This window comes from Rhinoderma darwinii, chromosome 13 (assembly GCF_050947455.1).
Source record: "Rhinoderma darwinii isolate aRhiDar2 chromosome 13, aRhiDar2.hap1, whole genome shotgun sequence".
In the NCBI taxonomy this organism is placed as follows: domain Eukaryota; kingdom Metazoa; phylum Chordata; class Amphibia; order Anura; family Rhinodermatidae; genus Rhinoderma; species Rhinoderma darwinii.
Genome location: NC_134699.1, coordinates 54,188,396 through 54,214,778, shown reverse-complemented (window position 1 = coordinate 54,214,778; position 26,383 = coordinate 54,188,396). Strand labels below are relative to the sequence as shown.

Below are 26,383 nucleotides of genomic sequence, written 5' to 3'. Positions count from 1 at the left end.
GTAAAACCCCTTCAAATCATTGTGTCTTGCGACGGGAGCGGTACGCCATACTCTTACATTTATGGAGTTTTGATATCTCTCCGACAAGTTCTTCGCCCCGACCTACATACTTAATTGGGAGAGGGACTTACATATTTCTTTCAGGGCAGAGCAAAGGGATAGATTGCACACACTAAATCTTCAGTCTCTAGGATGATACAGGAGGCAGGATTTAAGATCCTTTCCAGATGGTATAGAGTCAGCCTCCCCTCTCTACCGATTTCCTCTCACCAAAATCTCCTGCTATGTTCCTGCTTCATCTTTGCAACATCCCACATAATACATATAAACGTTCTGTGGCTCGACATCTGGTGAACGCCGCTAGGGGCTGCATACCGGCTCTATGGAGACAGACCCCTTTTCCTTTGATTTCAATGTGGTTTAATAAGATCCAAGAAGTTATGAGGATGGAGGATCTTACTGGCTCTCTCAGAGGCACGAATGGCAAGTTTCTTAAATTGTGGCATCACTGGTTCACTTTCCAAAATTCAGCGGAATACAATTCCTATATGGTATAAGTGGGTCCTATTTCGCTCTTTCCTGTCCTTGAACACTTTTTCCTTCCCCTCTGTCCCCAATCCCCTCCTTTTTTTCCCTTCTGTTCTTTCCTTTTTCCTGGGAGTATCTGGATTTCCTCCTTTTCTTTCTTTGCTTTTCTACGATGATGACTTTACTTAATCACTCAGTGTATTGGGTTTTAAAGGTATATACTACAATGGGATGTCCTTGTGTAGATATCCTGTGTTGATTTAAAATTTTCTAAGGCTTCGTTCACATCTGCGTCGGGACTCCGTTTATGGCTTCCGTTGGAGCTTTCCATCAGGGGAACCCATGAACGAAATTCAAGCGGAGACCATAGGTTTCCAAATGGTGACGGATCCAGGGTGAAATGGTTTCCGTGTTTCCCCGCTGTGTAACGGTTCCGTAGTTTTGACTTAATGAATAGTGCAGTTGACTACGGTATTGATTCCGTCAAAACGATGGAACCCTTAAGCAACTGTGACAAACGGAAATCATTTGCACCGGATCCGTCACCATGGAATTCAATAGTGATGCAAACGGAAACCTATAGTAAATAAGAAACGAAAAGATAGAAAAGGACAACTCAAAGATGAATGCGTGGATTCTTTTATTGTAGATCACTTTGGTGCTACGTTACAGATACACCACATTTGACAGCATCATGGTAACCCACAAGAATTGCAGCTGTAAGTAGTGTCAAAAAGCAGCCGCCCTCCAGTAGAGATGAATGCAGGGGCGGACATACCATTGGTGCAACCTGTGCAGCTGCACAGGGGCCTAGTAGGTAAGGGGGCCCACTGTCTCCTTAAAGCAGCCTTCTTCTGTCTATTAGTTTGCTTGCAAATGCCTGAGCTAATGAGTTTTACGGCTAAAAATGACTGATAGATTGTAAGAGAAACAGAAGGGGGTGATTTATGATGACCAAGGGGCCCATATACTGTTCTTGCACAGGGGCCCATTGCCATCTCTGTCCGCCACTGGAAGAGTGGGTACCAAAAGTGCTGGATTTCACATGCCATTCACTTGCTTCGGGTTTGACTCAAACATGGAAAAGTTGCGCACATCAAACCAAAACGGTTGAATTATTTGATTCCAGCTGCGCAAATCGCATAACTAAAAAGTTGCACTCTAGCTCTGTTCTTGACATTTCAGAAGAAAAATGCAGAATTTGTGAAAATATATCTACGTTTTATTATCTTACAAATTAAAAAAGAGGGTTATCCTATTAGGACAACGCCTTTAGTGTAAATGGGCTTCATAGAGGAAGGTCTTGGGACCTCCTGTATTAGCCAGAATGGGGAACTGCTGCAAGAACATCTGATATGAAGGGCTTGGCATCACCATGTATTACTTGGTCACCACGAGGGGGATGTAGGGCAGATGTGCACCTGCTTGTCAATGGAATGCATCTAGGAAGATGAAGCAAACCCTTTTATATGAATACTCTGATCATTGGAAGTGAATAATAAAAAATATAAAAATAGTACAAGTAAATAGCATTTTATAATGAGAACTAGTCTGGTGAAATTTACATTAATTCTAAAAAGCAAATTACTGATAGGAGAACCCTTTGAGAAGACCCAACCAAAGTTTAGAGGTAGTAAGAACGAAGCAAAAAAAAAGCCCACAAAACAAAAAGGTTGCTAGTTATTTTTTATGTAGATATGTGTTAATTGTAAAACACAAACACTCAGGATAAGGAGTCTTTTCCAAGTCAGGTCATAACCCTTGACTCCGGGTCACACTCACAAGTCACTCATGCCTTCAAGAACGTGTTTTGGAGGCAAATTATGTTCTTACAACTCCCGACCGCAAACTCTGTTTATTTTCTCTTGCTTAGCTTGGGCAGAAGGCCCAAAATCTTCAGTAAAGAGGAAAAAAAAAGATAAAAGTAAAGTTTTACCTTCCAAGAAGACGAGCCACCGCCGGCTGCCTTTGGACTCTTTTAGGTAGTAACTAGAAAGTAAACATAAATGGAGTCTTAGTCGGTGGTGGTGGGAGCACAGAGGAGGTAATGGAGACTTATCAAAGAAAAAAAGATGGCGTGACGGAATATACACTTTACTTTGAAGCATTTCTGTATACAGATAGGAGACAGACACCGACAGGCCTTATGCACCCCACACACAGCTTATATTTGTAGAACTTTGGCTTTATTTCTTGCCAAATAAAATATGTTTGCAGAATATACAATATACCCATCACACAACTTTATTTTAAACGGATATGAGTAAGATACATTTAGTTGAACATATGAAACAAAGACCAAATGTAAACTGCAAAGGGAAACGGGCCTTAAAGGGGTTACAAGACCACATTAAAGGGGTTCTCCAGGAATACATATATCCTACTGAAATAACAGATCCTCCTCTGGGTTCCTATAGACCAAGCGCTTCATTTAGCGGTAAGCCGCCATTATACACTCCAGCGCCAGCTAAACTCTTACACAGTCCCCAGTACGGCTCAGTAACTGACGAATGTCTTGTGACCGAAACGTTGCACATAAGCTACTGGCAAGACAGAAAATAAAAATACTCTTTTCACTTTCCAAGAGTGTGCCGAATACTTTTCTTGTACATCTCAACTGGGTTGGGACCCTATCTCGAGCACCTAAGAACACTAGTGCTATCTGAAACATCTCCATTCCTATAGACCAAAGCAGAGTGTGGTGGTTGAGTATGAGGTTTATCACATCTTCTTGTACATACATCTACATGGATGAAAGATCTTCATATGGAAGTCAATAATCCATTCCTTCTTTACAAAAACTAGGGGTTTTGGGTTAGTGTACAGAAGGGATTAGCGTCTATGAGCCACAACACTATGCGGCCAGGGTGGACCTCTGACAACCATGTCTTATTAACACACCCTCTGATTTAATGGACCCACTTATTGAAAGGGTGTTATTCAAAGGCCCGCAAGGTCGCCAAGCAATAAGGGACCAAATTGTAGTAGACACGGTTAGAAAATTAGATCATGTTTCATGCTCGGCTAGTTCTGTTACATTTCTAGAATACCTCCTAATATATGTATGTATGTATGTATATATATATATATATATATATATATATATATATATATAGAGAGAGAGAGAGAGAGAGAGAGAGAGAGAGAGAGAGAGAGAGAGAAACATAGACCACAGCAACGGCACCAGGACTTCAGAGTAGATGAAAGCAAAAGTGGATTTTATTCACCTCAATACAGCAACGTTTCGGTTCAACAGGAACCTTTCTCCTGTTGAACCGAAACGTTGGTGTATTGAGGTGAATAAAATCCACTTTTGCTTTCATCTACTCTGAAGTCCTGGTGCCGTTGCTGTGGTCTATGTTTTTCTCTATTGGATGTTGGGGAATTGATTCACCCCCAGGCAACGAGCACATGGCCTGATTTTCTGGAGACTATTGGAGTGCTGTGTTCATCTACTATTGGACTGTATATATATATATATATATATATATATATATATATTTATTTTCTTATATTCCACATAATATAAAAGCTTTACAAATGGGAAAATATATATAAATGATAGTATGATCTGATGTGTCAAACAAGTTGCAAGAACACATAGTATTAGGGTCTGTGAGCTAGGATGAGGAGTGAGCCGTGGTGCTCGGTTTTAGGAGACTAATTGAAGTTAGTTGGAATCACAGAAACCTACATAGTCCTTAAATATGCAGACCCTTCATTCACCTCAAAACAAGCCTAGCCTGGGATCCCAGATCTTGAACCCCCATCATTATGATGACATGCAAGCCGATCATGTTCCCATCGATACGCGATATTTACAGACTTCATATACATTTAATAGACATTTTAATTTCAGTTAAGAATCCTACATTTATGTTGCAAATATAATTTAAAAAAACAAAAAAAAAAAAACAACCTGATGATTTGGGCCTCAATCACATCAGAAAGTGACATTTACGCTACAAAAAAAAAAGATCTTTAAATATTACAGTTCTCTAGATACAGGCTAGATGACAGCTCTATTGTATTGCCGAAGGCCTAAATAAGGCAGGATAGCAACGCTATACACTGTATGCAGCAACTCTTGGTCTCTGTGAGGAGTGGGCCGTACTCCACTTTCTGAAGACTGTATTAATGAACTGATACATTTGTAACAATTAACTCCCATTCATTGCAGCTGCCATAAAGCAGGCACACCCTGCTGCACAAGGAAGGGTGTGTCTTCAATATGATTTACCCGAAGGAAGTATTTTGAAAAAAATGGCTACAACATTTAACACAAAAAAACATTATTTCTCTTAGGCCTTGTTCAGTTTTTTTGGGCGCTGACTTTGACGTGGAAATCGTGTCGGAATCAGCGCCAAAAAAAGGCAGAAAATCGCCCCCCCCCCCCCCCATTGATTTAATGCTCCATATGACTATTTCAGTGGTCCACACAATTCCCTCCACCTGTTATCCAGATACTTACCCAGCTGGACTTCCATCATTGCAGGTGATCGACTGATTGCTCAAAAGGTGCAATTTCATCTCCTCATCTAAACGCTGTGCTGAGCATGGGTACAAAGACTGCGCCAGGTTCTTAATCTGAGTCATGAAATTGTCCATATTTCCCTCTACAGCAGTGAAATCCAATGGGAAGCTCTCGCCTTCAGTTCGCTCACGGCTGTTGGGTACAAGCTGCTGTCCACGTCTTCTCCAGCTCTTCCTGCTCCCTGCGGGAACGATGCTGAGGAGGAGCAAGAAAGTCATACAGATGCCTCCAGCCATGCCAGGCACTAAGTGCCACCCTGTAAGAGAGAAAAACACAATACTAAATCACTTTTCAATTAACTAATCCGGTGTTCGTACAAGAACCACTGACAGTACTTTACATGCCTTTCTGGAAACTAATAATATTACAATTTATATGTACTAGGTTACTGGAGATGGGCCGTTCGTTGATCCAGGGATTTATTTGGATTGCCATCTTTTAAGTCTGAAAGTAATTTTTTTCTTCCCAAAATGTGAATAGCAAATGTCACACATTCTGAAATATCAGACTCAATTTTCCCAAAGCAGAAAGCTCCTTTCAGATATGACTATGCCCTTTTTTTTTTTTTTTTAAGGGTTCCCCAAGCTGATCACAGGGTATCCCATTGCCAAGACCCCTATCAATCAGCTGTAATCTGTAAAGAAAGCAAACAGCAAGCGTTTAAGTCCCCCTGAAGCACCCCCGCAGGAGAAATGGAGCATTACACAGAACTACTGAAATTAATGGGATGTCCATGTGATATATGGACATGCTAGGTCCTCCAGACCTAGAGACACTCTTAGTGGTTGCTCTCTACTCTGGCTAACAGATAAGAGTCCTGAACTTGGTTCCCCCCCCCCCCCTCTATTAACTATAAGTATTGTCAAGATTTAAGGTCGCGATGTGTCATAAACAGCCCCTATATTCCACTCATCAAATATGTATGGTCGGCTGCTCGACACCCTTAGAAGAAAATTAGGTTAATATGGTTCAATTTTCAGAGCTTTTAAAGGTAATATTATAGATCCAGGCAGAGATGAAGCAATGCCATTGTTTAGATTAGTGATCATTTTGATCTTGAAGAAAAGAATATCAGACATTATGTCCAGACTATTAGTAGTGGGTGACAAAGCTTCAGTTCTACAAGACAAGGAATTTAGTGACGACTTTAAACTCATAATGATTCTTCGAGTGCAGCTGCAGAATTCATTAAAATACTCCGGTTACTAAGAAATAGTGAAGTGATGAGTTCAGAGCTGCCCACTTATATAAAGATGTATTTTACAGAAGTCCTTTTTTTTTTTACTTAAATGGGTTATGTGGGGACCAAAAATTATTATAAGTGTATTCCCTGCAGTATGTGATACACTCGCTAATATACATTCCGATCCCCCGTCGCGCTGATTATGAGATTTTCACCGAATTTTATAGCGCTGCCGGGGGATCCGAAGTCCTGTTGTACAGTCTTCTTTGATGACGAAACGACTCTTCGTCATGTGACCGGCCCCGCTGTACTTTATGTATAAGCGGTAGCAGTAGTACATAGATTACATAGAGTACAGCGGGGCCGCTCACATGACGAAAAGTCGTATCGTCATCAAAGAAGGCTGTGCAGCTAGACCTCCGGTTCCCCGGCAGCGCTATAAAAATCCATGAAAATCTCAGAATCAGCGTGTCGGGGGACTGGAATGTATATTAGCTGTGTACTCACTTACTGCTGGGAGTACACTGATGATAATTTTTGGTCCCCCACATAACCCCTTTAAGTTAGCATCACAATTACAGTATAAGTAATAAAATATATTGGGCAGGCTCAGCAAAAATCTTGTACTACAGTATTTACAGATCAACAAAACCAACTCCATGTGCGATGGTGGTGCCTGCTGAGAGATCGATAGGTCAACAAGGACTAATAACTTACTGTTGAAAACAGTGCCAGGGAGTAAAAGAAGGGACATCGTCTGTTCGTTGATCTCGAAAAACCCCCTCCGACATGCGTGGTTAAAATACTGGGCATGCTTGGTGCACCTAGACCCGGTTCTATGCCACTTAATAGAACTGCAGCGGAACAAAGCTCTGTGCTAAAATGTATGAATGAGGTGCTAAATAAGTTACAAGGTGTGAATGAAATCCTATGGTGTTCCATAAGATCTTATGTAAATTGTCTCATTACATTAGCATGTATCAGGCTGTATTATCACGCTTACAAGAAGTGGCTCTCTAGCTTTGGCAGACTCGGGCCGTCCATATTTTACAAGGGCAGCCATTCATTTGAATGGCTTCTATGTAATACCACATTTTCCCTAAACAGAGGATATCGCGTCTTGCCCCAGCAAAATCAGCTGTGGTGATACAACCTCTCTAACAAGAGACGAAATGTTGAACGCATGAACCAATAAACAAGCATAAGGTAATGGAAGACTTGAATAGCTCACCAGGAAGATTCGAGGCAAAGAGCACAGGCAAGAACATTGAAGGGGTTGTCCAGTCCCTAAAAATTGATAGCCTGTCCTCAGGATACTTGTAATCTGCAATACATCAAAAAGAGAAGCGCCTCATGGTGCAGAAATCCCAAAGACAATGGTGAAAATAGACACAGGTGTAAGAGTAACCCTGACCTGGGAATCGGATAGTCGCGTGGTATCCAGGCACAACACTAATTAAGCGCAAAGGACTGATGTAGTTGCTGTTGCTTCCTATCCGGTGGGACATCAAGGCACCACCACGTCGTTTAGCATGGGACATCAAGGCACCACTGCGTCGTTTAGCATTCAAAGAGGAGAAAAATTCGGAAGTCAAAAGCGCTACTTCATCAAAATAAACGTACATCATGTATAAGGTCTGAAGACATCAGTCTGGTGTCGAAACGCGTCACCCCATTAAAGGCTGAATTACCAGCAAGTTTCAGGACCATTTATATTGATGAAGTAGTGCTTTTTGACTTCAGAATTTTTCTCCTCTTTGAATGCTCCTCAGGATAGGCCATCAATATCTGATCGGTCGGGGTCCGACTCCCGGGACCACTACCGATCAGATGTTTTGAAGGGGCCGCAGCGCCTGTACAAGCACTGCTTCCCCTTCATTCCTGATCTGCTCGTACAGTGAATTGACGTGAATAGAAGAATGCTGTAATACTCTGAATCGCCGCTACAAGCTTGTCGGTGATTCACAGTACGAGCAGGCAAGGAACGAAGGGGAAGCAGCACTCGTACGAGTACCGCGGCCCCTTCAAAACTCCTGTCCAATGAGTCGGACCCCGACCAATCAGATATTGATGGGTTATAGTGAGGATAGGCCATTAATTTTAAGGGACTGGACAACCCCTTTAATTCTAAGTCCTCACACTCGCATACTTTTGGTCAGTATTCGGCATCAGTATTTGTAAGCCAATGCACAGAAGAGGTGGAAATATTTCCATTATACTTTCTCATTTATGTTCTACTCCTGGTTTTGGCTTACAAATACTGATGCAAAATATCCATGTACGAGACCTAATACAGGTGTAAATAGACTCTAAGAGCCAGGTGGCCATAGAGCTGCTGTTCCTTTGACGGTGTCTGAAATATAGGCGGTACTGTGGTCAACAACAAATTTATGCAAGCAGTCGAACAGCCAAAGCAGCTCCATGGTGTTTCGACTCCACAAAACCAAACAGCTCCTCATATCTCAGCATCTTGGAATCCAAGGCGAGCGAGACAGAGGAGAACTTATAGCCATGTATAAAGAACTCACTGCTAATATATTGTTGGTAATTTTCACTTTTTGGTGTAGAAGTGCAGACATGTGAGGAGAGAAGTTAGAGTTTAGTATTTAATCATGTAGGGACAGTCGCAGACAGTTCTGGGAGTAGAGTGATTTACTTAATACGTAGACGGGAAAACACCGCAATATAGCCGTTTGAAGTCTGTGCCAAGGTTTTAAGCTTGGAAGCAAATGAGTGGTGGAGGAATTCATTGGAGTAATTTACATATAGTCATCCTCTTTATATAGTGGAGACAGCGAATCCAAGCACGGTTTATGGGAGTCACATGTATCCAGTGTCCCAGGGACCTGATGGACCACATGCTCATGAATGGAGGTGCAGATCATAAAACGGACAAAATCTCCTCCAAAAAGGAAAAATAGGAGTAAAATGTAAAAATTTGCATAAGATGCAAAAATTCACGGATGTATGCATAAGGACGTACCGTATAACGGAATCTTGCTATATGGATCCATAATACAACACACATAGAAATGTATGGGATCATTGTGTATCTCTGTGTAAGTCCAATTTCATGCAATGGCAATTCTCCCACGTTTCATTTAGAATTCACAAGGAAAAAAAAAATGAAAAACAATTGGGCATGTTTTAACTTATGCAGTATTATGAAGGTGTTCTACCGAAGAAGCATTGAGAGTTAGCTGTCATGAAGGATGCCTATGTCTCCATAATAAAGAATAGGGACTGCGCGTGTTGCTGTAGAGGCGGTGTATGGAAACTTTGCCATATGCATGAAGTTCTAAAAGAAAATGCTAAGTGGTAGCGTTTCTTAGAATTTAGGCCTACACGAGGTGGTCCACTGCAACAATCCAATCCCACTTCAAGGGCCCTTTTACACAGGCCAATTATTGGGCAAATGAGCATTCATAGAACGCTCGTTGCCGATCGTCCTGTGTAAACAGGGCAACGATTAGCCGATGCTCGAGCAAAAGCTCATTCATCGGCTGATCGTATAGTTTCGGCAACCTAAAATATAATTGTTGTCGGCAGTAAATCTCCCTGTGTAAACATGATAGAAATGTATAGGGATGAGCGATCGTAGTAACGAACTGTCGTTCCCATACATAGCTCCTTGTGAATGGATCAAATGAGCGCCGATCAACGAGCGGTCTCGTTGATTAGCGCTCGTTGTTACGGCCAGAAAGGGCCGGTGTAAAAGGACCTTAAATCTGTACGCACCCTTTGGGACAAACTTCCTTTGATTTGCAGGATCACATCACTCACCCACCCTAACCCCATTCCCCTTCAGACATCCCACTATCAACTGTAAGTCGTCGACAGCCATCCATTGCATTGAGCCAAACAGTTTTAATCCAAGATGGACACGTGACCCTGCCAATGCATATAAACCACACATTAAGTTGTTCGTCAACATCTTTCAAGTTACTTCTCCCAATATTTATATTTACGGATAATCTCCATCCTTCATCTCTCCCCTTAGTTTTTTAATTTTCCACTGATTAACGAAGATCCATTTCAGACAGCAGTAATATGGGTGCATTTCTGGGTCTGTATTATGGTCGCAACAACTAGAATTTTTTCTGAGCTGGACTTAAATCACATTAGAGTTTTATTTAGCATAAGATGCAAAAATTCACGGATGAATTATCGTCATCGGCAGCACATCTCCCTGGTAAACCGGGAGACGAACTGCCGACATGATAATAATGTATGAGGACGAGCGATCAGAGTAACACCCGCTGGTCCCCATCCATAGCTCCTTGTGACCAGAACAAACGAGCGCCGAAAAACGATGACTAGTTGATCGGCGCTTGTTGCACTGGCCAAAATTGGCCGCTGTAATAGGGCCTTAAAGAGGCTCTGTCACCAGATTTTGCAACCCCTATCTGCTATTGCAGCAGATAGGCGCTGCAATGTAGATTACAGTAACGTTTTTATTTTTTAAAAACGAGCATTTTTGGCCAAGTTATGACCATTTTCGTATTTATGCAAATGAGGCTTGCAAAAGTACAACTGGGCGTGTTGAAAAGTAAAAGTACAACTGGGCGTGTATTATGTGCGTACATCGGGGCGTGTTTACTACTTTTACTAGATGGGCGTTGTGTATAGAAGTATCATCCACTTCTCTTCACAACGCCCAGCTTCTGGCAGTGCAGATCTGTGACGTCACTCACAGGTCCTGCATCGTGTCGGCACCAGAGGCTACAGTTGATTCTGCAGCAGCATCGGCGTTTGCAGGTAAGTAGCTACATCGACTTACCTGCAAATGCTTATGGTGCTGCAGAATCAACTGTAGCCTCTGGTGCCGACACGATGCAGGACCTGTGAGTGACGTCACAGATCTGCACTGCCAGAAGCTGGGCGTTCTGAAGAGAAGTGGATGATACTTCTCATCAGAACGCCCAGCTAGTAAAAGTAGTAAACACGCCCCGATGTACGCACATAATACACGCCCACTTGGACTTTTACTTTTAAACACGCCCACTTGGACTTTTGCAAGCCTCATTTGCATAAATACGAAAATAATCATAACTTGGCCAAAAATGCTCGTTTTTTAAAAATAAAAACGTTACTGTAATCTACATTGCAGCGCCTATCTGCTGCAATAGCAGATAGGGGTTGCAAAATCTGGTGACAGAGCCTCTTTAAGTCTGTAAAGTGGACGCATGTTTGTAGAAGCCCTCAGTGTGGACACAACTAAACCAGTTCACTATGAACACCTCCTCTAGACCACCATGGACAACCTACAATACCATTTTAGGTTTCTTCTGTACTCTTGCTATAAGACATTACAAAACCTTTTCATTGTACCGAGTGAATACCGTAGTATCACAAAGACCAGTAGAAAATGTTCTTTTCTGTAGAACAATGGCCAGATCAGTGGGATGCTGATTACCTCCACAATTTTACTCTACTTTCTCCTTTTTATGGCTGCAAGTTTCTAGACTGTGCTTTTGTTTTGTTATGGTTTTTTTAGGACCATTAAATCCTGAAGGGAAGGTCATTATTCTCTCGGTTATAATTATTATTATTTAAAAAAGTTTATCATTCTGAAACGAATGTTTTAGCATCCATAAAGCAAACAGAGCCTGTCGTAATGGAGAGATCCATTTGTGTAATTATCTTTAAGAACTACTTTTATTTAGGAAGGTTCACTAAAACTCTGAATGGTCGTCACCTCCTAGAGCCCACACAGAAGAAAGTGTTCCACAAAAGCTAGAAGTCTGAATGCATCAATCTGATGAAGAATCATGGTCAAAAGGGGAGGGGGGGTTGTTCATTGCAAAAAAAAAAAAAAAATTAAAAAATATATATATATATATACATACATACATACACATATACACATACACACACCTGTTAAAATCAGTCCGACATGAATAATTTCTTAAATTTTTCCACCTTTAATGTCACCTATAATCTTTACAATTGTATTGAAAAACAAACTGAAATCATTTAGAGGGGGAAAAATAAAAATAAAGAACAAAAATAATGTGGTTGCATAAATATGCACACCGTTAAACTAATACTTGTTGAATTACCCTTCGACTTTATGACAGCATTCAGTCTTTTTGGGTAGAAGTCTATCAGCATGGCACATCTTGACGTGGCAATTGTTGCCCACTCTTCCTTGCAAAAGTGCTCCAAATCTGTCAACTTGCGAGGGCATCTCCTGTGTACAGCCCTCCTCAGGTCACGCCACAGATTTTCAATGGGATTCAGGTCTGGGCTCTGGCTGGGCAATTCCAAAACTTTGATCGAATATTGACTAATATTTGGAACGCAGCCAATTGTCCGATATTTACTCCTGTTCCCTATGAAAAGTGCTGCCTACTTCATACCCCCTGCTAACTTTATTAAAGGGGTTCTCGCTTTGGAAAGCCCCTACTTGCCAGAAGGGCCCTTGACAATACGTGGATAGCACAGTGTCCCCCTGCTGGGCCCCCCAGAAATACGCTATAATCTGGGGGGGGAAGCCTGGTGGCGAAACGCGTTGGGTGTAAGTGGGCTCCTGGCACATCGCTACTCTTTCCCTCATTGTGTAGCTGCATGGTTTGTTACTTGTTTTTCATTTCTTGGTTACTTTGCTATTACTGTCTATCTACTATGATGGTCTATTTCATTAGTTCTAAACTTGTCTCCTGACTTACCATTGCTGACTATCTACAATGTACTATACTATGGTATAGATGTTATGGCCAGTAGCCCACTCAGTACTTCCTCACTGTGTGGACTCTTTTTTAAGTTTTACTTTGATGCTACTATTTGTATTTTTAATTATGTCTCAATAAAAAAACTATTTTATTTGAAAGGTTTGCATCATTTAACACTGAACGCTTGCATTGGTGCTTAAGTTGACTTTGGTTTTGACCAGTTATATATTGGGGCACATTCTCTTTTGGTGCTATTCACCTGAATAGGAGCAAAGTTGCAGTACTGCAGCGCCGACCGCTATGCAGTGGCTGGAGCCAACTGCTTCCGGCATGTACGTCCAGTGCACGGAGGCAGCTGGAGCGGCTTAACGGTGTGGGGTCCGGGTGTCGGAACCCCACAGATCGTGTACTGATGACCTATCTGGTGGATAGGTTATCAGTTATCCAGTAGTGGAGAACCCCTTTAATCTCTTCTGGTATAAAAATATTTTAATAATTCCTGTTCCTTTACTATGTAAATCACAGTTCCCATGCAAATTCCCATCTTCTTTCATCCCTTAATCACTGAGCAAATCACAGTCTCCTCTATGTACAATGCAAAATATTCCCCTTATCCATATTCAAAACACATCACCGTCCTCAATTATTCAAATTCCGTACATTACTCACTACGCAAAAAGCAAACCTCACTTATACTTGTGGTGCAAGACTTTGTGTCCCTGACTTTTTCAGATCTGTGCACTGCAAAATTCATTTAAACGGTTTATTTTCTAGGAAATTGTGAGCATTGAATGATCACCATTAAGGGGAATCTATATAAAGCAAACAACAACCTGAGGAAATATTAGGTCATAGACTTAGGTCATAAAAAAACTAACTAAAATGAGGGTTCTACGGGATTGAGTAAAAAAAGATTGGTCTTAAACAACCCCTTTTAAAAAGTCTTATTAGGGCATTTTGTGGTTACAGAGGGGCATCCTCTGACCAGTGCCAAGAGCAGCAGCACGTATGGGTCCCTGTTGTATAGGACCACTGGTGTCCATTGGAATAATTGAACCCAGTGCTGGGCAAAACCCAGTCATTAAAGCAAACAGGGTTTCCTTCTTGCACTTTATAATACATGCCTCCACCCAGTGCCGAATACATGGAGTTGAATGTAGTCACGGACAGGATAATGCTCCATATCTCCAAGCGGTCACAGACTGATCCTGTTGAGCATAGACAAGGTACAGTGGTTGTCACACAATGATCTACATCAGTCTCCGCTAGGAGAGGCCGATGCAGGAAGCTACATGCATCAGCTGGCAATGGGCTCGTACATAGCTTGCTGCCAGCACAGAGGGCACATTGCGGGTGCCAACGTGAGGCTTTGACAGTACAACAATTGCTCCACAACCAGGTTGTGTGAACCCAGTCATACAAAGTTTAGTTGCTGGCTCCTTACATCTGGAGTTGGCTCCCAAACTGGCTAAGATTTGTCCAGGTTTGGTTCAGTTTATTCCTGGACAATATGAAAAGAGGCCCATCAAACACATCTTGTGCATGGAGTACATAGCAAGTTTTAATCTCCTTGACGCCAGATATTGGGGACTAACGGAACTACTGCGGGGAGGGGGCCCAGCGTACATATTTAAAAGGGAATTCCAAGTTCATGTATGTAGTGCATGTACACAAACGCTAGCCATAGCCATGGTCCTCAACACCACATCAGGCACCACACCAGTCTCATTAGGGCATTAATAAAATGTGAGTAATATATGTTGCCCACCCGCAGTAAGCTCTCTAAGGGTGCAAGTACACAGCGTATTCAGTCTGGACCCCACAGGGAATTCTGTCCGAAAAACTGCACCAAATTGTGGTGCAGTTTTTCGTGCGGAATGACCACTGGGGAAAATAGCAAGTTAAAAAAAAAAAAAACTATACTTACCCGTAGTCATGGAGACACGTCCCTCTGATGTCCAGCAGCCCAGCCTCCTGGGATGACGTTTCATCCTACGTGATGGCTGCAGCCTCTGATAGGGTGCAGCAGTCACATGGGATGAAACGTCATCCCTGGAGGCCATGCTGGACGCAGAAGCAGAGAGATCTAGGCAAGTATAAGATTTATTGTTTTCTGAGTTGCATGTTTTGCGGCAGAATCGTAGCTTTTCCACGCACAAAAATAGTAACATCTGCTATTTGTTGCAGGTTTTAAAATCCACAACAGAGAAGCAGCGATTCCGCAGCATAAATAGACATTAAAAAAACGTACCGCAAGTCAATTTATAACAGTTTTGGCATATTTTTTTTACGCAGCGCATGGATGAGATTTGTTTAAATCTCATCCACTCTGCTGCTGCAATACGCTGCGGAGTTTCCGCAATGAAATTCGTTACTCAAAATCCACAGTGTTTATGCCTATTGTGGACATACCCTGATAGTAGGAACCGTTAAAAAAACCCTCAATCTCAGGCATGGTAGAGGCTCCGGCAGCCAAACTCCTCGCATTGTCTCATTGACAAGCCAAACAATGATCACATGGAAAACCCTTTCATTTAAGGGGGATTGTCCTAGGGAGACTTGCTTTAAATAAACCTTATTTACCTACATCTGGGGAACCACCTTTAAAAAAAAATAAGCAACAACCAAGTTCTGCATACAATACACTGCCATAAAAATAACAATAAAATAACAAAGGCAAAAGGGCAAAAATATTAAATTAGTCTCCTGAAGCTTTTCCGTCCTCTGTCCCTGCTCAGAACCTCCTCATCTCTAATCACAGTACCCTCTCGCACTATGTCTACCCTGCTTCTCTCACTCCCCGCTCCTCCATCCTCCTACCCACACCCCTTCCTTTTCTGTGGTTCTGGGTGTCGCCGCTCCTCTTTGATCTAAGCTTTTTTTGGCATCCTCTTTTTTTCTCGCCAAACCACAAGCAGTGTCTATGGAGTGGGTGTGGGGAAGGGGGAAAAGGAAAGGGTAAACAGAGGCCCATATCTTCAGTAGGGGGCAACAGAATGATTAGTGCAAAGAAGTAGTCTTTGAGGAAAATTCTTTTGCAGGAATAAATTGTGGTGAAGCTAAATATGCGGCGTAATTCCTCGTACTTGTGTCCACGTGCAAAGAATGAAGCAAATACTTAAAAAGATTCTCCCCAAAAAGGTGTAAAACTAAAAGCCCGAACATTTTCACCACCTCTACGTGAATTAAAGTGCAACTTAGTCTGTCAAGCCCCTTTAAATGACATATGGAATAAAAAAGCAAATTCATTACATTTTGTGATCAGAAGTGCTACCCTTAGCCGCAGCAGTGTGCCCATAATAACCTACAGTACTGTATGCTGTCAAATGGGTGCAGACACAAACTTTTGCCCGATTGAATAAGGCATAAATGTAGTAATGGGCAGAGGAGCGTATAAATCGGCCATAAGACGGCCGTCACAAGGCTGCATGTATTTCTATGGGGCTGTTCACACGGCCGTTGTTTTAACAGACCATGTGAAGGGCTTGTGAAAAAAATAGGGCATGTCCTATTTTTGTCAGTTTTCACGGACCCATCAACAGATTCAAGTCTAGGAGGGATCCATAAAAACTTGTCCCGCATGGGTGCGACTCGTACATGAAAAACGGCTGTTTTTCACGTCAGAGTTTACACACGTTCGTCTGAATAATCCCTTAGAGTAACAGATAGTCATTCAGAACCATGGACATGCAAAGGGCAAAGATGCAGAAGTGGTCTGGCCATTTACCAAGTCCTGGGAACCATTTGTTTAGAGGATTTTCTACCGGACCCTGATCAACGTAACTTACATACACTAGAGATTTTGGACAGCCGAAAGGATGATTTTCCACATTTTCTGCCAACTGTCGACCCTTTTCACGACTGACCAAACTTGATCGGCCATGATGGATTTTCTCGGTCATTTCTCGGTGCAGTCTTGTAGTCGTTCATGCCAAAGACAGTGTTGCATCCAATCAATAGAAGCCCAGACCAGGCCACAGATCAAGGCAGATATAAATTGGTGATTTGTCATTTTAACATATGGCATTAGCGTCCACAACGACAACCTTCACAGATCAACTGTGAATGACAAGTCTTTCATAAAACGGCTGTCTGAAATCCCTAATGTATAGCCAGGTCGGAAAATATTGGAGTTGTGTGCCAACACAAGAGAATCAAGAAACTCAGCCCCTGCACCTGAATTTATGTCCATTTCACCTACTACATGACAGTCATTTCATGGTGAACAAACAAGGCAAATGCATTTCAAGTATTGTTGGCCATTAGCCTAATGTTCTTGATCAGCTGAGAATTAGGTTATAGAAAACAGATAAGCTGGCCACAAAAAAACAAACAGTATTTTGTCCGTCACTTTTATAACCATCTGCAGGTGGACATCTCAGTATCCCAACAAAAGGCCTTCTCTGGCAACCTCAGATTAAGGGTCCATTTACACTGGCCAATTTTTGGTTCGTAACAACAAGCGATGATCAACGAGACAGCTCGTTGATCGGCACTCGTTTGCTCCTTTTACAAGGATCTATGATCAGTAATATATGGGGACGAGCGATCGTTACTACGATCGCTCGTCCCAATGCATTACTATCATGTCGGCAGCACATCTCAGGGAGATGTGCTACCGACAATGATAATATTTTCTGCTGCGTAAACGATACGATCAGCCGATGAACGAGCGCTTGCTCGTTCATTGGCTAATCGTTGCACTGTTTACACGGGGCAATGATCGGGCATTGATATGAGCGCTCGTTTGCCAGATCATTGGCCGGTGTAAAAGGGCCTTAACAATGTGATCCTATGACCAAACATTCTAAATCTACACTTGTATTAATCCCATACATATTAAAGGTCATCATCTAATCCCCTTCATTCAACCATTTTGGCCGTCTAAACAGAACGATAACTGTACAATATTAGTTGAATTGAAATGGTAGTCATCATGCATGAACCCAGCTTTGGATCTGTAATAACAAATTGGGTTTTCACAACGATTTTGGGCCTTGAATCAGACAATGTACAGAGACTTCATTATTTTTGTCACCTTCTGAGCTGTAATCATACTGAACTATTTTGCAATAACCGTGATCAGATTGGAGTGCATGGTTTCAAATAACTGTTGTCTTTCTTGCTCCCAGACAGTACATGGACTTGGAAAGCCACAGTTGTGACTGATGGTAACCCCAGTGAAGGGAGGCAGGTGACAAAGAGTCTGCTCGCACTGTGACAGCACATGATCTAGACTACGCCTGCCAGAACTCATCCACTACACATACGGGACAGCCGCTCTCCCCACATGGCATCCTGATGTTCCCCACTGTTACAAGACTCCAGTCTGCTGCCACTTCATGTCATCACCAGCTCCGAGGAGCAGCCACAAATAATCCTTGCGGCTCCTTCATGGCACACACGTGGCATCATCAGTACAACTTCAAAGCACTTGTATGGGATGTTAGCACTCTGTCACTGTCACCACGCCTCAGGCATCCTGCCTACTCAGTTCTGCCCCCACCTCAATTACAAATTTACTGTATATATAATTACATGTCAGATTAGAGGAAACCTCCTGAATATTTTTTGTCTGCGTTCACAAAGCTTCCTGTGTCTTGTAATTAAATCCCTTGGTTGAACTTGGACATAAGTACTTTTTTCAATCGTACTAACTATGCAAATCAAAGCAGATCTGAAGGTCTGAGTTAGGCTATATTCACACAAACGAGACAGATTTACGGGCGTAAAAAATCTGTCCATGTGCGTTGCGTTTTTGCATTAGTAAACATTGCGTGTGGCATGTGTTTTTCACGCACTTGCAAGCACTTAAAACTTACGCGTGTGTGAATAGCCCCACTGAAATCAATGGGTCCGTGTGCTGTGCGTTGTTTCAACGCACAGCACACGAACGAGAATCACGCTGGTCTGAATGAGCCCTTAGACCAGATTCACACGAACGAGTTCAAACTTGGACGTGAAAAACGGCCGTTCTTCACGTCCGAATTGCACACCTGCGAGTCCCGTTTTCACGGATCCCTATAGACTTGAGTCTATCGAGGGATCAGTGACAACGGAAGAAAATAGGATATGTTCTAATTTTCAAAGACCCTTCACACGGTCCGCTAAAACAACGGCCATGTGAACGGCCCCATTGAAATACACGGATCCGGGTTACGGCCGTTGCTTTAACGGCTGTCTGAATTCGGCCTTATAGTTAGGGGATAAAACAATGCCAAATGCCAAACAGTTTTTTTCCCTAAGGAGCTTCCATGGTAGGGTCACTTAGAACTCATGTAGACGACAGCGTGTGCTGCCTGAGTCCCGTCAATGATCCGTGGAAAGATATCGGAGAGTCAGATCCTATTTCACGGACCCGATTCACCCACTCAAGTGGATAGGCCCATGAAAACTATCGGGTGCTACTCAGATGCCATGAACAACGGCCCCAGTGGCACTCAGTCGTGTGCAAGAGCCCTTAATGGTAATGTTATTAAACTACAGTACCTTCTACATAAATACCCTCCCGCTAGGAGCTTTCACAGAATTAGTTAAAGGGATGGTCTAGATGTTAGCTGATGAGGACTCACTGTAAATGATTGGGTCCCGAAAAAAAAAAGAGTAATCGTTTCTGCTATATGCACATTCAATAGAGCAGAGATGTGAAGGTGCCACTCTGTGCACTATGCGGAGACGGAGATACCTGAATAGAAGGTATCCAAACTAGAATCCAGAGGTAGCCAAAGGACATCCACCTGTAGACAGATCCATTTTTGTCATCCATGGCAGGAAACTTGTGATAAGCAATATGAAGTACAAATGAGGCTATTTGGGGCTATCGTAAAATGTGCCCGTAGGATGTGGTGGGCAGTATTTACATACACTCATCTAGATCATATGTGGGGAACAGCCATAGGATTCTATACAAGTATCGCATCTATATGAGAGGCATACAAATATACTGTCCTTCCCTTTAACCACAGTCCCTAAGATCAGTGATTTGGAATTAGCCAAGTGCACGATTAGCTTACGATCTTTATTTACTTAAAGGGGTATTCTGCTTTTTTCAAGCAGGAGTTAAGAGAACGAGCATTATGAAAAGCTCAGTGTAAAATATGACCAAATCCGATTGCGGGAAAACTAAAAACGTAAAAAAGGATAAACTATGTATATTGATCTCTATCCATGCAGTGCATCCTTGTAGTATCCTGTATGGATGCGATGGTGTAAAGACTCCACAGCATGAAGCCACAGTCTACAACTAACACTCAGTAACCAGATTTTGACACTGGCTCTGAAGTTTGAGAGCTACAGCACATTGTTGAACAGTTTTGTTTGCTGAAGGTATAGGATCCCTTTGAGGGTTTGGGAAGCGCATGCTAAGAGTGCCATAATAGCTCTACAGTGGGTATTGACAGTACATGTAAGGTTTGAATTCACGTGCCAGGATTTGCATATAGTAAAGGGCTGTAGGCGTACAATACCATATACTATACAGTCAATGCCCAGGAGTGAAAACTGTCCTAAAAATCAATCATCTTGTTTACAAATATACTGTTTTTTGCAGGCAGAAAAAAGAAAATCTAACTCCGAATTCCAGATTTTGAACTGCTTGCACATATTTTCCATGTTTCTTTTGCAATGTTTTTCGCCTGCAGCCATTGAACCTAATTCACGGACCGGGAGCAAAAAACGCAGCAAAAAAAGCTCAGAGACTAGTATCGCAGGTTTTTTCTGCCTCCCATTGATTCAACCACGGCGAGAAAAAGGTAATGGCGCTTTTTTTTCCCCACGAGTGGCCAAAAGCCGCCCGTGGAAAAAAAAAGTCGCAGATTCCGACTCCATGTGAACTGAGCCTAAAAGGTATCATTGCACCTAAAACATCCTTTCTGTAATTACCTAGACCCTTACTTCACTCCTACTAGCTTCTGCAACTCCTGTAGATCATACTATATATATATATAGCATAAGTGCGATGGAAATATTGGAAATCGTTAGTAAATATAGTGGATGATGTGAAGTACACCTCTTTGTGGGACAGCTACCTACCTTTCAGAAATGGTCACCGTTACATAGCACACTTACACCACCTTACAGCACCAATAAATGGCGCATAGACTTGACATTGTTAAGTCACACAAAAAAGATTGTATCATAGCAAGTAACGTATTTTGTAAGGGTCACAATATTTTAAAGTGTTACAGGTCAAGACAATAAAAGTGACAGATTTAGAAAGAATCTATCATAGCTGGACCACACTCCTGTTCCCCCTGCAGGGAAAGCAATGGCCAACACACTGTGGGTAATCTCCAGACCACAACCCTTACCTGAAGCAGAAGCCTAGCTCCTAAGTCACAGTAGGGTGTACCGCATGGTTAATAAAATCAACAGGTCCTCTTTAAACAGTGCTACAATTTGTAGAAGTGACAGTACTGATACATAATAACAAGAATAATATTTACCGATTGGATTGCAAATATTGAAACTTGTGTTATGGGAGGTCTTCTTGTCCTCCTTTAAGTCTTGATTCAGAGTTATACTTTAAGTGAGATCCAAGGCAATGGCAGAGAAGGGCAGGTGCTGGCAGAGGAGAAGCTACACAGGGTAATATCCAGCCAGTGACATTCCAGAAGATGGTGAAGATGGAAGGAGAGACAATACTAGAAAGCCTGGTGCTGATTCTGAAGCAGTCCACCTATGCAGGGCTGAGGTGGGAGGAAAAGTGATGTGATCCCCTCTTCAAGAATAATCATATAATGTAGATGGAGCTGGAGGTGAGGACTGGAGGGAGCAGGAGAACTACTGTGAGCCTCACACACTGCACTTCCACACATTTACAAACTGCAAGGAGGGAGGAGGGGGCTTTAAATTAACCCTTTGTGACCTCCCCCTCCTGCCATTTCCTCATTAAGGAGCCGTTAAAGTCATCAGGGTGCAGCCACTTATTGGTCTTTTGCGGGTAAATGGGAAGTAATTTGAGAGGAGATGAAAAGTTTCAAAGGACTGAAGAGCTGGAGATGAGATCAGTGCGTCCCACATCCGTCCCGGGAAACAAGGGGAGGACTGCAGGGGGGAGGAGGGAGAGCTAATACTGATCTAATAGAACAGGAGGGTGAGGGTGCCTTGTGAGAGACTGGGGTGCTGCAGGTGATCACACTGAAATTGGGTGCTGCAGGTGGTCACGCTCACTGACCCTGGGATGCTGCATGCATACCTCCCAACTTTCAAGAATCGCAAAGAGGGACAACCGATGCAAATTTTTTCCGTTTTAAGCCATACCTCACCCTGTCCCCGCCCATACACACCCGGTTCAGCCCACACAGTATCATGCTCCCATAGTGCCTCCCAGCAATATACTGCCCCATTAGAACCCCACACACACATATCGTATAATGCCACTATAGCTGCCCCCCACACAGTCTTATACCGCATAGTGCCACCTAGACAGTATAATGCCAAATAGCTGCTCCCAGGCAGTATAATGCCCCCATAGTCGCTCAGTATAATGCCCGCACAGTTCGCCCTATACAGTATAATGCCCCATAGCTACCCCACACTGCATAATGCCACCCTTAGCTACCCGATGCAGTATAATGCCCCATAGATGCCCCATACAGTATAATGCCCTCTAATTCGCACACACTGTATAATGCACGAATAGTCGATCAGTATAATGCACGAATAGTCGATCAGTATAATGCCCACAGATGCCCCCATACAGTATAATTGTAAAGGATCTGCCAGACACAGCTTCTGTGTCGACGCCCGTGGTTAATCCGTCTGCATCTGCTCCTAGGTCTGATAGAGTGACTCGATCTGCTACCACTCAGGCTGGTAGGCTGAGGAGTGGGAGAACCTATCACAGCCTGGCCAGACGGTTCTAGCTCCCGCCCTCAGTCTATTTATACTTTCATTTCCTGCTCTTCCTTTGCCTGTGATTCTGTCTTGTTTCCTGGCTCTGCTCTTCCTGCTAGTACTATTGACCTCTGCTTCAAATTGACCCTGGCTTTACTGACTACGCTCCTACTCTGCGTTTGGTACCTCGTACACTCCTGGTTTGACTCGGCTCGTTCACTACTCTTGTTGCTCACGGTGTTGCCGTGGGCAACTTCCCCATTTCCCTTAGCTTCTGTGTACCCTTGTCTGTTTGTCTGTCGTGCACTTATTGAGCGTAGGGACCGTCGCCCAGTTGTACGCCGTCGCCTAGGACGGGCCGTGCAAGTAGGCAGGGACTGAGTGGTGGGTAGATTAGGGCTCACCTGTCTGTCTCCCTACCCCGACATTACAATAATGCCCACATAGCTACCCCATACAGCATAATGCCACCCTTAGCTGCCTGATACAATATAATGCCCCCATAGATGCCCAATACAGTATAATTCCCTCTAATTCCCCCATACAATATAATGCCCCCATGCAGTATAATGCCCTCATAGCTGCCCCCATACAGTTACATAGTTAGTTCGGTTGAAAAAAGACACATGTCCATCAAGTTCAACCAAGGGATGAAACAAAATTTCTAAACATTGACATAGGAGCTGATTTTTTTTTGTTCTAGGAAATTATCTAAGCCTTTTTTTAAAGCCATCTACTGTCCCTGCTGGGACTGGCTCCATAATTACTTTTTTTTCTTAGGGGTATATGAATACAAAAATAAGTTTGTTTATAAGTGGGCGAATTTTATACAAAGAGTGATAACTTGGGTCATGGTGGGGACTGCAAATTATCATTGAGATACAGAAAACACATCAGGATTTCTTATCTGCTTAGCTGCGTCGTAACAAAGAAATTTGGGGAAGCCTGTATGTGTGGAAGGTTCTATATTTTTACTTAGGGCAAGGCCCACAGGGCCACAATTAATCATGATGACCATACTAGCATACTTTTATAAGGAGGGTAGTGATATGCTTATCTCTTCGCCACTCCGGAAGACCCGTAGGTCTAGTGACAGAATTGCCCTTGAAGGACTAGCATTATTTGAGAAGGCTCCAGTATGTTTGAGCTGATCAGACACATTATTGACTGATTATCAGGACAAAGAAATACCCAATCCAATACCTAAAGTACATGTTTCACCTTTTATATTATAAGATTTGTTATGTATCTTTCATCTGCCCGTTCGGAGGACTTCAAAAAGCAAGCGCTGAATGCCAACTATGGCATTTCTATGCAGAGGCATAACTAGGAAAGACTAGGCCCCATAGCAAACTTTACAACCACTGCCCCCCCCCCCCCCCACCCACCTGACCATGATGATTTTTCAGTTCTGTGTGCAATGTAAAAATACAGCTAGGCTGTATAGTTATAGGGTTATGAAAATTGTAACTGTTCAGCACTGATATTTTAATTTTTTTTTAGCACTTCACCCCTTCCTCATCCGCCGTATATATAGTGCCACACACAGCTTCCCCATGTAGATCGTGCCACACACAGCCACCCCTTGTAGATCGTGCCACACACAGCCCCCCCTTGTAGATCGTGCCACACACAGCCCCCCTTGTAGATCGTGCCACACACAGCCTCCCCTTGTAGATCGTGCCACACACAGCCCGCCTTGCAGAAAATGCCACACACAGCCCCCTTGTAGATCGTACCACATAAAGACCCCATTGTAGACCATGCCACACTTCATCTTGTAGATAGTGCCACACAAAACCCCCCTTGTAGACTATACCACACACAGGCCCCCTTGTAGATCGTGCCACACACAGCCCCCCTTGTTGATCGTGCCACACAAAGCCCCCCCTTGTAGACCGTGTCACACACAGCCTCCCTTGTAGATAGTGCCACACACAGCACTGTAGATAATGCCACACACCCCATGTAGATAGTGCCACACACAGCCCCCCTGTAGATAGTGCCACACAAAGCCCACTTGTAGATAGTGCAACACAGCCCCCCCCCTTGTAGATAAAAAAAAAACTTGTACTCGAGCACCCCGTTCCCGCACGAACGTAGCTGCTCCTCAGCCATGTCAGGCTTGCAGCCTATGGGATGCTGAGATGGAAGCCTAGCATAGGCCGACATGATCCAGTGACGTCATTGTGCCGGCCTGCGCAGGGATCCTGTCCCAGTGTCTTTTAGGCTGCAAGCCCAACGTGGCTTGTAGCCTAGTGAACAGCAGGGCAGGGAGCTAGCATCCTGCTCCACCATAGTATTCAATTGTATCTGCGTCCTGAGGACGCAGATACAATTGAATGTGGCAGTCACTAGCTCTGGTCACAGTACAGCGGCGGTGCTGTATTACTGCAGCTCTTCTCCTATTCAAGTGAATAGGAGCAAAGCTGCAGCAGGACCGCTATACAGTTTACAGAGCCATCTGTTTCCGGCACCGACCACTGCATAACATCTGTGCCCGGAGGCAGCCAGAACAACTGAACGGTGCGGGATCCAGGTATTGGACCCCCACATATCATATACTGATGACCTGTCCTGTGGATAGGTCATCAGTATAAAAAACTTCCCTTTGCCTGGACAACCCCTTTACGTTCCTGTCTACTAGAAGTATACATTAATATTTCTTTCTTACCATTAAAGGATTTACCACCACTGCTAAAACTCTTTTACAGCATCTGATAGGAAAATCCACTGACTTCAAAAGTGTTATCAACGATGGTTGTTCCACTCGCTATCCTCCAATAATACCACTGAAATACTTCAGAGAACTTTTTAAAGGCAAAAACCTCTATAAAGGTTGTCTTAACCCCAAACGTTAATATAACTGGTGCTCACTTTTCAAGGTACCTTCATAAAGGATCCAAATCTTCCCAAGCAAATTTTGAAGGGTTTAGAAATAGCCATTAAATATAGTGGATCTGACATCCATTATTTGGAAAAGTCCTAAGGCCCATCCCATTATATGTTTTTGACTTTCACAAGAATTGCAGTCAATGTAAAAATGCACTTGAAACATGGGAAGTTTTTTTGTACTACTGCATCACTATTGGATTGTTTGACTAACAGTGAATCTTTAGGTCAGTGCTTAACTTTAGAAATAATCTACCCGTCTGTCCACTATTTTCGTTGGCCTTAGAATATAGTGGAGAATACACCGTATGGTACAGCTTCGTTCACATCTACGTCAGGCTTCCGTTCCGACTGAGCTTCCCATCAGAATGTGACCCTGATGGGAACAAACCGAAACCATAGGTTTCCGTTTGCATTACCATTGATTTCAGTGGTGACGGATCCGGTGCCAATGGTTTCCATTTGTCTCAGTTCTGCAAGGGTTCCATCGTTTTGATGGAATACCGTAGTCAACTGTGCTATTCATTCCGTCAATATGACGGAGTCCTTGCACAACTGAGACAAACTAAATCCATTGGCACCGGATCCGTCACCATTGAAATCCACGGCGATGCCATCGGAAACCTATGGTTTCCGTTTGTTTCAGTCAGACGCAGATGTGAACGAAGCCTGACTGAGTATTCTCTCTTAAAATCAGAAACAATCCACCCACAATTTTGAGACATGAGCAACATA

The 26,383-nt window shown here is 43.0% G+C and overlaps 1 protein-coding gene across 1 annotated transcript in view; it reads right to left on the bottom strand.

The window, feature by feature from the left end:
* Positions 1-22,034, bottom strand: part of NOTUM (notum, palmitoleoyl-protein carboxylesterase) — a 34,683-nt gene extending 12,649 nt beyond the window's left edge. The window contains exons 1-3 of the mRNA XM_075846713.1: positions 21,364-22,034; positions 5,000-5,318; positions 2,465-2,517 (exon numbers count right to left, since the gene is read on the bottom strand). Of these exons, the coding sequence (XP_075702828.1) occupies positions 2,465-2,517; positions 5,000-5,298 (352 nt within the window). The 5' untranslated portion in view covers positions 5,299-5,318; positions 21,364-22,034. The remainder of the gene's footprint in view (positions 1-2,464; positions 2,518-4,999; positions 5,319-21,363) is intronic.
* Between the last annotated feature and the right edge of the window lie 4,349 nt (positions 22,035-26,383).